Source organism: Ambystoma mexicanum, chromosome 1q (genome assembly GCF_040938575.1).
Source record: "Ambystoma mexicanum isolate Mex_15411 chromosome 1q, UKY_AmexF1_1, whole genome shotgun sequence".
NCBI lineage: Eukaryota > Metazoa > Chordata > Amphibia > Caudata > Ambystomatidae > Ambystoma > Ambystoma mexicanum.
Genome location: NC_090922.1, coordinates 177671689 through 177689145, shown reverse-complemented (window position 1 = coordinate 177689145; position 17457 = coordinate 177671689). Strand labels below are relative to the sequence as shown.

Genomic DNA, 17457 nt, shown 5'->3' with positions numbered 1-17457 from the left:
CAGAAGATATCAGTGGACTAGCGAGAGTATTGTAGAGAACCATCAACCAGACCACTGACATACTCTATAATATGATGTTAGAACAGAAAGTGATAAGATTAGTGGCTCTTCAGAACCGGATGGCATTAGATGTCATTCTGGCTGAGCGTGGAGGAGTATGTAAATTTGTGGGGTCCGCTTGCTGCGTTTACGTACCAGACTCCTCTCCAACGATCTTTAGGGCTATCCAAAATCTACATGTTCTTCGTTCAGAAGTACATGTTCCTGAGGGAAACTGGGAACTTAGTGCATGGTTTTGGGACCTCCTACGGTCATGGGGATGGAAGTTGTTTTCGGCCCTGCTGATTATCTTGGGAAGTTTTCTGTTCCTTTGTTGTTGTATACAGTGTCTCCCTAGTATATGCTCAGTATTAGGGGGGTGTTGCGCGCAAGCAACAAGTGTAGTAGGGCATAAAATATACGCCCCAGATAAGGTTTCCAACGAGTATGTGTTGAAAGAAACTCTAGTGTCTCATTTAATGGCAATAGATATGTCCGACAATGGTTCGGGGTGTATAGACGTTGAAATGTGGAGTTAGTCGCAAAGTGATTGAAGGTAGTTTAGCGCTTGGCATAGGCCAAAAGGAGGGCTTGTTAGAACTGATATAATATTGTTTCGTCCTCATTGTATATGTTGACCTACGCCCAGTCGCTTTGCGAGGAAATTCGTATTGCAAGGTTGGGACCTTAAGTGAATCAAGCCTCCATTTTAGGTTAAAGCCGCCATTTTAGTTATTCGTGCAAAGTCACCCTGTGGGCTAAAATGGCTGTCTTGTGTTCTCTTGTTCTTGCTTTAACCTCTCCAATCTCTGTAGGGGAGTTACCTCGGGATCAGGGGATTACTTGAATCGGCGATGTTAACCTACAAGTGTACAAGAACAATAACGCTATCCAAAACACGATATGTGAAACATCTGTATGATCTGTATTAAAGCAATATGTAACGAGTGTAAAGTTAAACCTAGATAATAATAGTGTGTGTTAGCAAATGTGTTGAAAAGTAAACCGCATGCACGAGATATGTAAATTAGGAAACGAACCTGGCGCGAAACTAGCCCAGTACATGATTACCTTGTAAGAGGCTGGACATCGTTATAACAAACTGTATAAATACGCTGATGTCCAGCTAGCAAATCCTGCTCACTGCTCACATTGAACCCTGCTGGTGGTCTCTGTGATGTATTGACGGCCAAATAGCTATTTGTGTACTTTGTTTTGTAACTGTTCAGTTTTGTAATAAAGATTCTGGGAATCTTTATAAGCCTGTGTCGGTGTATTTCTCTTTGCATTGTGTAAAAGCCTTAATATTGTATTTTTCTGATTCCACAGACCAAGCTCTCACACCACTGACGGGGATGCAAGAAGATAACCTGACTTCCCAAAGAAAATGCAATCTGTACATTAGAAATCATGAGTTAAGCTCACATCTAACTCCCCAATCTGTGGTGGGGTTGCAAAGCTCCACGTCCTGCATCTTAGTTTCATAGTTGTGTGCTTCTCAATGTTTTCTCACAATCTTTTACGCTTACCAGGTTGCCTCCCATTAATGCCCCTGCACCCCCTATCCTCCACTGCAGCACTGTCAGGTTCATTCCAATTACTCTGAGCCATTTCTCAAAATCGAATGCACTTTACATCTATAGCTCTTCCACTCTTTGTATGGGATGCTCATCTGCTGGAACTAAAATCCCGATTATGGCTAGCTCTTCCTACTTCAATGCTCTGCCTCACCTCTCTCCCTAGTTCCTCTCAATTAAGCCCTATTTTATCAGCTGTGCATAGTAGATGTATGATTGATAGGTTATTTATAATGCACCTATGCCCAAGTGTTTCAAGGCGTAAGCAGGCAGGAGGTGGGAACAGGGGAGAACAAGACAACGATCTTACTAGGCCTAGTATCATTTAGATCATTCAAGTGCTCAGACAAGAAGTGCAGGGGAGAGGAAGGGGCAGAAGTGCACCCAGTGCAACAGTGCCCTGGGTTAAGTGCAAGGAAGGCAGGGCCTCCAAGGGGAACAAACCCCGGAAGTGCATGGAAGGCCAGGTGGCAGTGCAGGAGGGCCTGAAGGCAAGTGCTAGGCACTGTACGGGGGGGGAGGTGTCCTATATGACTCAGAGGAGCACCAGGCAGCCAGTCAACGTAACTGAGCAGGAGGAAGGGAAGGATAGAAGAGGGAAGGTAGAGAGACAAGGAGGAGGGGAAAGGTTAGCAGGGGAGAGAAAGACAGAAGGAAGAGGAGAAAAGGAAGGTCTTGAGGACCTTCCAGAATTTAAGAAGTTCTGGCTCAAGGCAGAGATTAGCAGGGAGGCCATTCCAGAGGAAAGCACCTGCAGAGGAAAGAGAATTACCTCTGCTTGGTGAAGCGACTCACCCGCTTCATGTATATCATAACATATGAAGAAATATATTTTAAATCTTTGCTTTTAGTTTGTTAATTTTATTATTTTAGATTACTATTCTTTCCTTGGCTCTTTTTGAGCTAGCTATGTATTCTTATAATGTTTCAATCCACTTTAAAAACAATACATTCTGCTTTAAGAATTCCGGCAAACTGACCTACCGTTCCCGCCGCCTGATATCCCAGTATTACCAGGATATTACAGGTGGGGGAAAGGGCGGTAAATCCCCATTCCATGGAGTCCATTAGGACTCCATGGAGGGGATTGCTGGATTTCCGGACCGGAAATATCGGCTGTTTTTTGCTGGTCGGGCCTGATTTACCTCCAGCTCTTGGCTGGAGGTAAATCAGTGAACCCAAAGGTGCCGGTGACAGAATTACCGGCACTTTTACCAGCACTTTCCCCAGACCAGCAAACATATAATGACCCGTTTCTGATTCCCATTATACACGCTTGCATTCCAGGGACTTTATAGCAAGTAAACAAGAGGTGCTTTTGTGCATCTTAAGAGGGGAGACGTTTTCAAGCAGAATTTGTTTGCTGACCAAATGTTTTTAAGGGCAAATCCTAAAGATTTTCTGATATGGATTGTCAGGAACAGAAGAAAGGTAAGTGACTACAATTTGTAACCCTAATATTCCTGGAAGCCCCAATTTCCATCTGCGAAAGTGCGCTGTAATCTGGTTTTGCACCCAAGGTGGCTCATTGGACTAACTTTCAATTACAAACTGAGGTAAATGAAAGATCTACAAAGCCCAGAATTCAGTATTTTCTGTGCCGCCAAGAGCAAGCGAATTTGGTATGCAGTGATACAATTGTGGCAAAAATGTCGCCTATACAAAAAAATCACGGCAAAAATGCTGTGGTTTGACCCAGTAAAGCTGTACCCCATTATACCATTTAAGGGGAGCAGGGGTTGCGGGGGTGTCCCCCGCTCCCTTTAAAAGGTATAATGGGTCCAGGTGTTGTGGGGTGACCCCCGCATTCTTTACATGGTTTGCGGAGGCAAAATAACAGCATTTTTGCTGCGATATTTTGCAACCACAGCAATTTTTGCCGCGATTTTAACACATGGAACCACAAAGTTCCTTTCTCTAATCTGTTATGGAACTTGTCTCATTTTGGAGTGTTTTGCAGTGTTGTTCTGCCACTGTGGCAGCTGGGATCTTAACCAGCATAGAAATACGGTTCTGCTCCCAGGTCGGCAACACTACCCGAGCTACAGAATTCTCTGGTTTGTATTAAAGATAAAGTTAGCGCATCAAAATAAGTCGGTTCTTAGAACACGTCCCCCTTTTTATTGAAAATTCTCCACCATTTTCATTTGAATCAGGAGATTTGTCCACCAATATTCATTCCAAATCCTTTGTCACATGTTCTAAGATCTCCCCACAGTGTGGATGTGGTTCTCTCTTGTGTCTGGAGAGGTTGAATTATTTCCTTAGGTCCTAAATGTTATTTGTTATCCATAGAGGCCTTGATTCAGGCAAGGAAGCAGCTAAAGTGTCTATCCCATTGTTGTTGTATCTTGTTTTGTGGAGAGTCTCACTCTCCATTTACCTTTCCATTGCAGATGGTGATGCTCAAGGCAGCCTTGATAGCGTCTAATCGGCCTGCCTCCATTGTTTCCGCCTGCAAAGCTGAAACGTGGGCTACTTTTGTACATGCTGCCCAGTTAGCTCAGACTGTGCCAGAATGTATGATGTACTGGTTGCCCCCAGCGTTATTCATATTTGGGAATCTTTTGATACAGAACACTAAACGTCAGTCACTGTACAAGCTCGGGCAGTTAAAAGCGAACTGAATTGAAAGGATCTAGGTGGGTGATCTGGGGCGCCCCTTGAGTGGTTTGGGACACCCATTCTCAAGCTCCTGAATGCCTAAATTGATAACACATCTACTTCAGGAGTGTCCAATGGAGGGGCAGTTTATATGTGCATGACGGAAGGGACTGAAAGACAGGTGTTGCTGCTGCAAGTAACTATGACTTTCCAACCAGTGATATTCCATCTCTGAGTCCATCTGACAAATTCATTGGCAAGGGCGCTGTGACCTCGGCATTTAGCTCTCGTGATTTCTATAGCATGCAAAGACATCCAACCAACACCTCAGACTGCAGAAGTAACTGAATCCCGCCCTGCTCCATGGGACTGTGGGAGGGATTCCCCCGAATGCGCTATGGTAAACACATCACATTGTTAATACAGGCTTTAGAGGAAAGCACCTCCCCTCCTCGATGGAGCTCTTCAGATGAGTTCTTGGCATATCACTTCTGAACCGGGGTGCTACTGTTTAGAAAATGAGTCTGAATACGTTTAACCCTGTGAAGAGTTCCCACTCCTTCACATGTGTTATTTATGGTCTTTCTGATTGGTGCAGCACTTTAGAGCCTGCTTTCTATATTGGTGCCTCTCTATGTAGCCTCCTTTTATCTGTTTTCTCAATCTGTCAATCTCGGCCTACTCTGATTGGTTGAGTCTCCACATTCTGCATGAAAGTCCTTGGGGTCTGCAGACAATATCTACTTTTAATATTACACAAGTGCCGCGCACCAGTGCACGTGTTCTGCATTTAGGTCTTTGATAATCAAGCGACTCTTTCTCTGTTGCATTCAAAGGAATCCAAACCAGCAGCCCTTATTCTCTCCCTATTCTGTCAACCCTCTCTTCATTCCATTCCTTTCACAATCTTTCTTCTCTCAGAGTCTGCATTTTGCGCCTTCCTGTCCCTATTCTCTGTTAGTTCTATGCAACTTAAACTCCACATCCCTTAAAGGGCTACTGAGTTTGGGGCTACGTTAAACCAGTTTTCCAAGCATTTCATTTTTCACACAGGCACACTCTGGAGTGGGACAAATAACTGGATTCATATTAGTCAATATCCATTCACTCTGTAAGCGGACAATTACACTGTGCACATGTTTGTTAGGCTACGAGGGGAACAGGTTTCGGGGAACTATTTTGTCTCCAAGCACTGACCAATTAGGTAAGATAACTTACCGAAGGGGGCGGGGATTGCCTGTCAATCGGGGGAACATTTTCATATCGAGGATTGCCATTGAACAAACCGCTTTGATTCCTGAAAATAACATTGAAAAAAAAAACTAATAACAAAAAACAGCTACGATCAAATGAAGTTAAAAACATGGCTAAATGGTCATTTGATATTGGGCGGAAAGGGCTGGAGGGGTCAAATATGAAATGGGTCATAGCAGTCTGCCATTGCTGACCTATGGGCAGAGATATCTGGCGGAGGCGTACTGCGTTGAAATGCGCATCGCCGCGTCACCATCAGTAGTGCTTTGGCCTGGATAAATCATTCGATACATATTCGGCAGGATATTGATGAACGAGAGGCCCCCTGTATTCTACATTAATCACGTGTTCCTTTTTCACCCCAGCACTGGCAATATTTCATTAAGTATAGTAGAATCCAATGTTCTTTTCCATAGTACAGAAAAGAGACTGTACAACTTCAAAACGGACAGCCTCTTCTTGTATAAAGGGGTCTCATAGGCCCTGACTTTAATACCCATTTTAGGAGATTCACTATGTATAGGATTTATTGAACCTAGGGTTCAATCAAAAAGGTTTGGGTCTCCTGATCTAAAACATGTAACCTAATCACATCTGATCAAATTTATTTGACAATTTTTTCGGTCTAAAATGCGGTGGGAGACCCCCCGCAAATCTCCCCTCTTCCCCTCAACCTAATCTATACATTACCCCACGCCCATATATATTTTTAATTAAATTTGACGAAAAAAAGGTAAAAAAAATTCGATCAAATGTTTTAGGTCAAATTTGTTTAGGTCAATTATGCTAATATCATCAAAAATGCTTCTGTGAATAAGGACCATAGCTATATTTTAGTTTAATAGCAGATATGTGATCAGCTGCTACCAAACAGGTGTGTTGCACAGCAAACATGAACTCGAGCCATATTTCAAGTTTTTGTGGATCAGACCATATTAGAATGAAGAACCACTAAGGGGAGTACCTAAAAAGAGAAACCAGATTGCAACAAAGTTGTTTTTGGTAGAACATGTTTGGCTCTGTTAGTCTATAAGAAGGGGCCTTGTGTCCCATCTCATTTAGGAAAAGGCATCTGGTCTTTAGAACGAGTCGTAGAGGGAAGACTGGATGGAAAGATGAACACATCTCCTTTACAGGAGCGAGGTCTGGTCTGGAGGAGCCGCAGTGTGCATTGGATAAGCGTGCATTTGGTCACAAAGTGAAGGACCCTTTTGCAGAGATTAATCGCTAGAAAGTAAGGCTGTGAGTAATGGGGAGAAGCCAAGAAACTGAACAAAAGAGGAGGACATGAAAACATTGACCAGAGAGTAAAAGCACGTGTTATAGAGAGCAGAAGAGTGCAGATCTGGGTAACTTGGTAGAAAGGAGGCGCACAATAGAGGTGCTAGCAAGAGGGAGCGTGCAGAGGAAGAGTGGATTTAAGAGAAGATTACAGGATAATGAAGGAGAGAAGAAGCCGCCTCTGGGATGCAGAGGAGAGAGAGAAGAAAGCTGAAGAATGGATACATGGGGGGTGGGGCGCATGGAAGAGGGAAGACTGGCACAGGATGGAAGAGGAGATCCATGGAAGGTGGAGAAGGGAGCAAAGGCATGGATGCAAATAGAATAGCCACACTGGCACACGAAGGTAGAAGCAGGGAGCAGGAGTGTCCCCGGGAGAGGCGGCTGTCTCAGACACATGGACACGTCAAAAAGAAAAACTGAAGAGGGAAGAAGATAGCGGCTCTATAGATGAATAAGGAGATACAAAACATACAACAGAGACGAAAGACATCAAAGCATATCAAAAGTGTGGAAGCTACAGAAGAAATCGGAAGTAAAAGAAGAGGCTATGCTGACACAGATGGAACAGGTTTGAAAGGGAGAGAAAATGGTACCCATGAAAGAGAAGGGCAGGCGAAGGCAAACATTAGATGTCTTACTGAATGGTGAGAAGATGAGAGGGAGAGGTAGAGAGAGGGACAGAGAGACAGAGATTGCACGAGAAAGAACACAAGAGAGGGAAAGGGGAGTATGAGAGCGAGAGAGTGAAAGAACGAGGGGAAGAGATATTAAGAGGGGCAGAGCGAGAGAGGTTGAGAGACAGATTGAACAAGAAACAGAGCCTCCATTTTAAGACACCCTCACTTCTCTGCCTCGCTCCTTCCTTACTCCTCATTTGTCCTCACTACTCAGTCTTAATCCTCAAACACCTGTACTCCTTTTGCATTGCTCCCTTTCAAGCCCCATTCTTCCTCCTCACTTACCACACACGCTGTCACTGTACATTTTAGGTTATTATCATTTGTTCTCCTCACCTGTCATTCTTGGTTCCTCATACCTTCTGCTCAGTCATCATTCTAACTCCCCAGTAATATAATTTCTATTTCCCGGTCATCATTCAGCTTGCTCAGTCTTCATTCCTACTCCCCATTCTCATTCCTTCCCTCAGTCACCATTCAGACTCTTCAGCTGTTGTTCCTACTCCTAGGTCATCAGTTGACTACCTCCTGCGTCACACATAATGCTCCTCTTCAAAGCTAAGGCATGGCTTGACTGGGCAGGAGGAATGGTGACTGAGCAGGAGGAATGGTGACTGAGCAGGAGGAATGTTGACTGAAAAGGCAGAATGATGACTGAAGAGGAGCAGCAGTGACAGATACATGGGCTGTGTCCTAAATTGTACGGTGTGCGATCGGTGAGGAATACGGTGTGTGACGGAGGAGTGAAGAGTGAGGACTGAAGATGAAGCCTTAGGATTAAGAAGGACAAATGAGGAGTAAAGACTAGGAGTGAGGGGGATAAGTGAGGATGTCCTAAAATGAATGCTGTATTGGTGAATTATGTATACAGTGAAAGTATGGAGGTGCACGAAGACACCCCAATAAACGTGTGACTTAGAAAATATTAGTAGAAGAAGACAAGCATTGAAAACATAGTATATCGTAATTACAGGAAAGAGAAAAAAAACAGAAGTGTGGACAGCACTGAAAATAATAGATAAGGAAGACAGAAATTAACATAATGGCTAGTAGAGAGCAAAAGCAAGACAGTGTACAAATAGATGTATAGATAAAGTATAAAAAGGGAAAAGAATATAGCAAAAGAAAATTCAGCGGAAATGCTGGTGGCGGGAATAAAGAGAGGAGAATAAGAGTAGAAGTAGAAATGTATGTTAGAAGGATACAGAGAATGTGTGAAAGAAAACAGTGCAAGTTGCAGATTTATACAAGAGAGAATACAGAAGCGAGAGAAGAAGATTTAGATGATAGAAGTGTGGAAGAGACGGTGAAGGCAGCAGTCCTATAAAATGAGAGCATAGCAACAATATGGTTGGTACAGCGCATAACAGCAAAATATTTTGGAAAACTGAGCTGATAGAATATATGCGGCAGATAAGAGCAGAGATGTATAGAAGAAAAAGGAAGATACCAGACACAAACAGAAGAGAGGGAGACAGAGAAGGCGGTATGAGAGGAAAACAGTCGATTCATGCATGAGAGAGAATTGTTTCATTCAACTACAAAGAGTACAGAAGAAGCCAATCAAAAGTGTTGAACGAGAAGATAGGAAAGCATAACTATAAAGGAAAGATGACAGTAGATGTACTGGGGGAAGGCTACATCTAAATACTGACAGATAAGTAAGAAGAGAGCAGACATGTGGGAGTGGGACAGGGCGTCAAGAGTGGGGTTATAGAAAAGATACCGGAATTAGACCAAGAGATCCATGTGAAAACAAGTAAAGCAGACACGACTATGCAAAAGAGGAAAAATTGAAGGAGGCAGAAGCCGGGACGAGCAAGTGAAAGCCACCAGAGTGCAGAAAGAGGAAGATAGCAGAATTATGTGAAGATAGCAGTAAAAGGAGCAGGCACGATAAGACAGCAACACAATGAAAAAAAGGGGTTGGATTGCCTATTCAAGGAAAAGAAGAAGACAGCCATATGATGCAATAGATACAATATTACTATGATGGAAGAAATACAAATAGAATGTGTGCCCAAGAAAGAGAGGGAATAAAGCATAGATAAAAGGATAACACCATGAATGATAGAGAGAAGACAAAATCACAAAGATGGTGCAGCAAAAACATGGCCGACTCATAAAAGGTAGGGTGGAATGTGGAATACATTAGAACTACAGAATGAAAACTATAGATATGGTTTTGTAGGATATTGATTAGACGGCTGGATTTATAGCCAATATTGTGCAGAAAAGCAGAGAAAGAAGGCCTTGGGATTATGAAGAGAAGAAAGCATTAGTCTTCCAGAACTGTGAGGGTTAGAGGAGGCAACAGCAGCATGAAGCAGGCAGATGCAATACATAGAGCGCATTTCTTCCAGTCGAAACAGTACAACTGCTGAAGTTTCGCTATTTGTTGCATCACATGGGGGTCCTGCAAACGACTGCCATGCATGGGGCAGATCTTTTAAAATTCCAAATATATATATAAGAAAGAGAGAAGTAGGGGCTAGCCCCTTTGTCCCCATGTGGCTGCCGGCCAGAGTTTGCGGCTACTCACATGTACTGTGAGACGGGGGCGTTGGAAATGGGCGGGGCCGAAACTCTCAGGCTGTTGTGGCTGCCGCAGCTACTGCTGTAGCTATAGAAACTGGGCAGGTGCGGTCTGCCTGTCGCGCGGAGCATCTGTCTACGTGCCTGAGGATTAAAGGGGTCGTCCTCATCGCCGTCATCGTAATCCGAGTCCCTGTGAAGGAAAGGTAGAAAGAAAAGTCTGTATGAACCATTAGGACACCATTCAATTCATATCATACACATTGCTGGGAGCATGGCCCCAAACAGTCACCAAAGAATAACCTTTTTAATTAATTAGTTGATGATTGCAAGATAGTAGAGGAAGATGAGGTGAAGTGAAGGTTGGGAATAAAGGAGTGAGTTTAGAGTAGGGCTGGACAACATATCACCCTCCTGATGGTTTGTCCCAACTCCCATGATCCCAAACCACTGACTATGCACTCTGGGCTGATGGAGCTTGTAGGCCCACCCTGATGTTAAGAGGGCCGCTACCCCTGGTCTAGAGTTGTACATGGGTTTCTGCACCTGAGTGAGTGGGCAGTTCTTTTCACCATAATAACTTTTTTTTCAAATCCATCAGCTTGCCCAGAATATATTACATTTGCCTCCTGCTTTAGCCTGAAAGAAGAGTTATTGTAAAGGTTGTTAGAGCGTGGCAACCAGTGTAACTTGTTTTAGGCTTGGTGCAGCTTTCTTGGAAACTAGATATTGCGTTTAACCCAAGCTGTCTTGATTATGAAAAGTTAGTCGCTTGAATTACTGTGGCCGGTTTCATAAAATAACCAAGCACAGTCAACAGCATGGTCATCCCCGCCTACAAAAGGAAGAAACAAATGGAAGTTGTGTAGTGCAGGAGCACAGCATTGAGATAGTTCCTTGGCCTTAATGTTCCTTGAACCTGAAGGGTTGAGAACCTCAAAAGAAAGTCAGAAGGAACTGTCAGTCAGGCTTTGGGCCTGACAATGTTTGCAAGGCGAGTCCCTAATACATTGCTTTGCGTGGAGCATGCTCGACCTTCCATGCCGCATCTTTGAAAAGTAACGGTGATGAGCCTGCATCAGACCACAGAGTTCCAGAAACAGGTGTCTTATGCTAGCTTGTATTTCGGATACTTACATCTCAAAAGACAGAGAGCCTCATTAGGATTTTGTTGGTAAATCAGCTGATTATGACCAGCATTTGGGCCTGCAGCATTACCACAGGTTTACGAAGGGCGGCACTGCGGCGTGTAAAACTGCTCCGGCATCACTTTTTTGTGGGGTTCCCCAGGGATCTGCATTGTCCCCTATTCTATTCAATGTCTATATTAGATATCTTCTGCTCCTCATTCAGTCTCATGGGTTTCGTAATTATTCTTATGCGGACGATACCCAGATTCTGGTCCGCTCGGACCTCACCAAATCTGATACAGCCACCCAGATGAGAAAATGTCTGGAGGAGCTAGGGATGTGGATGACATCTAACTGGCTCAAACTAAATGGCAGTAAAACCGAGGTACCGGTTGTAGGTAGTACATCTCCTCAACTGTTTAGGACGGCCGATTTTTGGCCCACATGCCTTGGTCCCCTCCCCACACCTGTCCTGTTGGTTAAGAAACAGGGGGTGAGGATCTCCGCTACCCTGGCCATGGAGCAGCATGTTGCAGCGTTCTCTAAAACCGGCCACTTTAATCTTTGTGTCCTTCGGAAGGTCCTCCCTTTCATCCTTACAGTATGTCAAGCCCCGGTGGATGCAGTTCTGGTTCTAAGCATGCTGGACTAATGTAATTCACTTTATCTAGCACAGCCTGGTTATCTGATTGACCAGATCCATCCTGCACCCCCCTCTTTCGGAGCTCACATGACCCCTCTGTTGAGGCCATTACATTGGCTTCCAGTGGCCGATCGGATTATGTTGAAGTCCATGTGTTTGGTGCATTGATCCTTTTACGGCTTGGGAGCGGAATATCTGCAAGCTAAATATATCCATTTCGTGCCCACCTGCTGCCTTCGATCTCAAGCGGCCCTGCGTATTGCGGTCCCAAGGTTCAGGTCTGCTTGAAAAGGGGGGCGTGTCTTTTCGGTGGTAGCCGTGAACGCATGGAATGATCTTCCTCTTGCTCTACGAGGGACCACAGACCATTTTGCTTTTCATCGGCAGCTGAAAACAATGCTATTTTTAAGATAGTGACCTCACAAAAATAATACTCCTTACCTCTTTAGCGCCATGATGCCCTTGGGGCGTACGAGCGCTCAATAAATTCAGTTAACATAACATAACATATTCTAGTCAATAGGACTCCCTCGGGATTTCTGGCAGATTTACAGCGATTGGTCATTTCTCATGGTAAAACCACTGCTTTTTGGTACCAGGGTAGATGATTTATCACCAGGTTTTTGCTGGAGGTGCATCATCCGTCTTACACCAAAACTCACAGTGGGGTGATGCGGTAATGCAATGTTACAGTTGCAGTAATGGAAATACTGCCTCTTTACTGCCACCGCCATACTCATCATGAGGCCGAGAATGTCTTGAGCACCTACAGTGGAAAATCCCACATCTGTAGGTTTGTGTTTCTGCTTAATAGATCAAGGCAAGGCACAAAATTATGCTGCTTGCCCGTCCAAGCAAGCATCAGCTTCAAGATGGCGTACGTTACCTACAAAGTGCTACTGCCAAGATTCTGTTTTACTTAGCGAAGAAACTCAGAAGCCCAGCACAACGCTAGGAGCCAAGGCATCTCTAGGTTGGAGACCAAACAATGCCAGAACGGGAAGGTTAGGAGCCAAGCAGTCTCCTGCTGAGCCTCCACACTTGGCAACAACATACCTACAAACATCAGGCAGGATCCCTCACTTCGGCAATGCAGGAAGGAAGTGAAGACACTCACTGCTCTTTAGGGAACATAACACTGAGCAGTGATGACAGGAAACTGACAAAGGCGCTCCCTTCAGTTACCCCACGCCCACCTTCTCTTCTACTATGTACCCATCCCTTACCCGCAAAGCGCGACACTGCTCTCAACCTAGTAGGCTCGCACACATTCATGCATGAGTGCATACATTCTTCAGCAGTGCTGCCCTCACCTGTTCTGGAAGCGTTTCCAGGCGCGCGGCAGGCTGCAGACAGCAGTGGTGAATGACAGGGCTGACACGAAGGAGAAAAGGAGGAGAAAGAGGAGACCTTCCATTCCGTCGTAGCACAGTCCTTTCACCCCATCCACATAATCCTAGGAGAAGAAAAACAAGAGTTAGCGAACACAATACCAAGAAGCAAGCAACAGTAACACAGAATTGGTCTGTTGTCCAAACGTACTTCATTTTTATTTAGTTGTTTTTAAAATGTTCCAAAACAAGATAATTGTGTTGTAAATTGGACCCAATGAGGCGGTCGATGAATATGCACTGTCCGTAGATTAATACGCCATGTATCTTGCTTAAGTGTAGTCTGCCTTTCTCACTCTAGGCCCCTAGATAGGGTTGCTCATGAAAGAACTCAGCCTCTCCATGTTTTAGCTGGTTACCCTGATTGGCACTGGACTTTCGGTATTCGCTAGGAACTAAGGAATTTTCAAAATCACATACGTAAAAATGTGTGTTGAAACATCTAAATCAAAAATTCAAAATGCAAAACATACATTGTGTTATTAAAAAAAAAGAATGATCTCTCAATTTTTAAATTAAACCCGAAATTTGAAGAAAGCAATATGACAAGCAGTTCTGGCCGAGGGTGCTACGGGGTGGAGCGGGTTTGGAGGATAGGAGAGAGTTTGAAAGGAGCAGGCTGTGGTGAGGGGATTGATTATTTATTTTATTTATTTATTATGCATTTGTAAGGCGCTTATACATCAGGTAAATTGTGTTTCAAAGCCCCCACAGGGCAACAGGGAGGGAGCATGGGAGCGAAAGGCAAATTTAATGGCAATGAGGAAGAGAGAGGCGGTCCTACTAGACATTGTGAGCATTCAGAGCGTGCAAGTGCAGAGAGAAAGAAGGGACGAGGGACGGGGAGGTAAATGCTAGGAGGTCCACTGAGGGAAGTGCTAGGGAGTATGTTGCAAGCAGCGGTAAAGTGCCTGACAGGGATCACTTGGTAAGAGTGGTCAACTGCCCCTGCTATAGGTTCAGGCCTGTGGGACATTCCCAAAGGCAAATCCTGGGAGTGGGCGGAGGCTGACGACGATTGGGGAGGGTGGAAGGCCAGGACCCAGAAGGACACAAAGATCCGGCCCAAGATGGAGAGAAAGGGGGTAGGCTGTTCCAGAGGAGGGAGCCAAGCGAGGAGAGAGATCGGCCCCCAACTCGCTGTTTGGAGAAATGCTTGACGCACAGAGAGTTGGTGCCAGAGGAGCGTAAAGATCTGGAGGGAGAGTATTTGGTGAGAGCCAGTTGTAAATAGCGTATTCCCTGGGCCAAGACAGATTATAATATTGCCAAATAAACCACCTTCATGTAATGTCCTGTAATAGATTACTTTTATTGTCATTAGTATTCTTATTATCATTATTATTATTATTGGAAATAGAATAATAATACAAGTTGGATAGTAAATAGGACATGTGAGTTCACAATTGCACCCATGCTAGAAGTTGAGCAAAAGCATTCAGAATCTGTTTTGCTGATTAGTGAACTTGGAATGGGCTAAATAGGTTTTGTCCCAATCCATATTTTCTAAAAACGTTTGCACTAGGCAAAAATGAAACATAAATAGAAATGTGTTTAGCACATTTCTTTTTATGTTATGCAACAAACAGTAAAGCAAAAAACTGTCTGCTTATTATTTGCCCTATTGCAGGGGTCTGCAAGGTTCAGCTCGCCAGATACTTTGGACTACAACACCCATCAGTCCTACCCAGCAAAATCAAAGGGGAGGAATCAACACAATTGTAGTCCAAAACATCTGGAGAGGTGTAGGTTGCAGATCCCTGCCCTAGTGAAACCTTTTAAAATAATGAATTTATACTTTAATGTGTTACAGTCAAAGACTTTACACATAAAGGAAAATAAAAATAATAAAAAAATGCAAGCAAATACAGAAGATTTAAAAAGTACCATATATGCATACAATACAATTCATAAAATGCATGAGATACATAGATACAAGTTCATACACAATACATACAAAGTTTACAGTCAAAATTTCAAACAAACAAACAAACAAAATGTTTCAGGCAAACAGACAGAGAATCACACAGGCAAGACAATCACACACACACACACCGGCAGGATTTCCTTGGTGGACCTCACTAACGACAGTAAACTGTACACATGACAAGGCTCTACGTGAGACACCAGCAGCTGTTCAAATGATAACCAGACACGATAGAGGGCAAACTGCAGACTCTTATTTCCTGTGTTCAGACACCAGAGCCAGAAGGTCCTCTCACCAATTGAGGACAGGTTGTGAACATAGTCACCCAGGTTAAGCTTAACCACAGGAAGCATAATGGGGCACTGTGTCAATATTTGCTTTCCGGTTTCAGGGCAGACATGATTTTTTCAGAGGCGACAGAATCTTTCAGTCTGCTTCAATTTCTTAGCAGGCCAGTGTTTGCCAACACTGCCATTCTGTTTATACGGAAATGCAATAAGAACCCACAAAGATTTTTTTAAGGGACATAACATACGGTAACGCTGCACTCTCTGAGGAGTATATAATACATATGATGTAAACCCGTATGACTTCAGACTCAGGAGATGTGCATGATCCTTTAGCCTATCCCAATCCAGCATTTTTCCCTTGAGCTCCTTCTGGAGTTCCCAATAGTCAAGTTCCCAATCAGGGGCGCAGCCGAGAGTACTGACAAGACTTAAGGTGGACTTAGAAAACCACGACTTTGCTTTGTTTGCCATGTCCGAACCCAGCAATATTAATAGATAACAGCGTGGATTGGTAAGAGCCTTCAAGTATAGTAGGCCATGTTTTAGCAGGAGCACGGTAGCAATCGAGCAGATGCCCAATTCCAGTCGGATTATTTCCATTGGGATACAGGGAGTGAGTCCCAGTATTCAGCGCCAGAAACGGGCCTCAGCCCAGGCAACCCAGGACAGATCATCAAGGGTTAAAAATTATAAACCGTACAAGACAGCCGGGCAGAAGCACTGTTTGTACAGTTTCAAAATGCCAGAGTTCTTACTGAAGGCAGCAATCAGCGCAGTTAGTTGCATTGCCCTCCTCTGTCTGGCAGCATGACATGAGGGATAGTTTCTTCTACTCTCCAGCTCCACCCCAAGTACCTATAGTTCTGAGTGTAATCAACACAAGTCCCCTCCATCAGCAAAGCTGGGCGGGCTACTCTTTCCATAACCTGGGTCTTTTGCCTATTAATAACTAGCTTGTTTTCATTTGCATAGCTCCACAGCCCATCTGCTAACTTTCTGATACCCGCACAGGTCACATCCATAAGGACCAAGTCATCGGCATAGGCAAGGAATTTAACAGGCGCCGAGCTAATCCTAGGCAGACAGGTGTCCAGCCTCTCAAGATATTCTGGGAGGTCTGCTAAGTACATGTTAAACAAAAATGCAGCCAATCTACTCCCCGGTTTGACCCCTCTGGAGCTAGCCATAGGCCTAGACAGTGTCCCTTCATTGTCCAGCCTAACCTGCACAGTGTTATCAGAATTAAGCCGTTTTATTAAGTGTAGTAATACAGGTGGGCAGCCCCTTGCTGCATGTTTAGCCCAAAACCTTTCCCTTGGAACCAGATCAAAAGCGGGCGCCAAGTCCACACACAGTGCATACAGCTCATGGCCGCCCTAGTTCTTGTTGTCAATTAATGAGTCCATAGACCTCAGGTTGTGCATAGTGAAGGAACCCGGGGCGAAATGCTGTCTCGAAATGATCCAGAATCTTATTGGAATCTGACCATGACTGTAGGCGATCTAATAGGAAGGAGGCAAACAACTTTACGGGAACATCTAGCATAGCCAATAGGCGATAGTTACCCGGTAACAACCGGTCACCTTTCTAATACACAGGACTAAGTATTGCTGACAGCCATGAAACCGGGATCCTACCTTCCCACATCACCTTCTCGAACAGTGTTTCCAGAATTGTCGCCCAGTGCTCAGGAGCATGATCTAACACCACAGCAGCCAGTCCATCAGGACCAGGGGCATTAGAGGATTTATGCTTCCCAGTCTTGAGGGAGATGGCTTCCTGGGGTATCCTCAATCGACCCTCTTGCCAGTTCCCTATCTCAACATGATTCTGTACCAGAGAAGTCGCCTCAACATAGGCGATCCATTGAGCTTCGCTCACAGAATTGATGACCTTTTCATCCAAGCTTCCTTTTGCCGCCCCCAGAGCCTGCCATATCATCCTCCTATCTCCCGAGCATAGCACTGCAGCCATCCTTCGCCAGCCTTCTTGTTTTAAGGAATAACGCCACCATTTGCCCCAGCGTCGGTTCCGGTTTGTAATCATTTTAAGTTGGTCAGGGAGACTGAGGACAGAGATCTTACTTTTTGCCTCACAAATGTCCCT

The 17457-nt window shown here is 44.4% G+C and overlaps 1 protein-coding gene across 1 annotated transcript in view; it reads right to left on the bottom strand.

Annotated features, from left to right (window-relative positions):
• Positions 1–5462: 5462 nt before the first annotated feature.
• Positions 5463–17457, bottom strand: part of TTYH1 (tweety family member 1) — a 461219-nt gene continuing 449224 nt past the window's right edge. The window contains 3 exon segments of the mRNA XM_069636812.1: positions 5463–5517; positions 10115–10163; positions 13057–13199. Of these exon segments, the coding sequence (XP_069492913.1) occupies positions 5479–5517; positions 10115–10163; positions 13057–13199 (231 nt within the window). The 3' untranslated portion in view covers positions 5463–5478.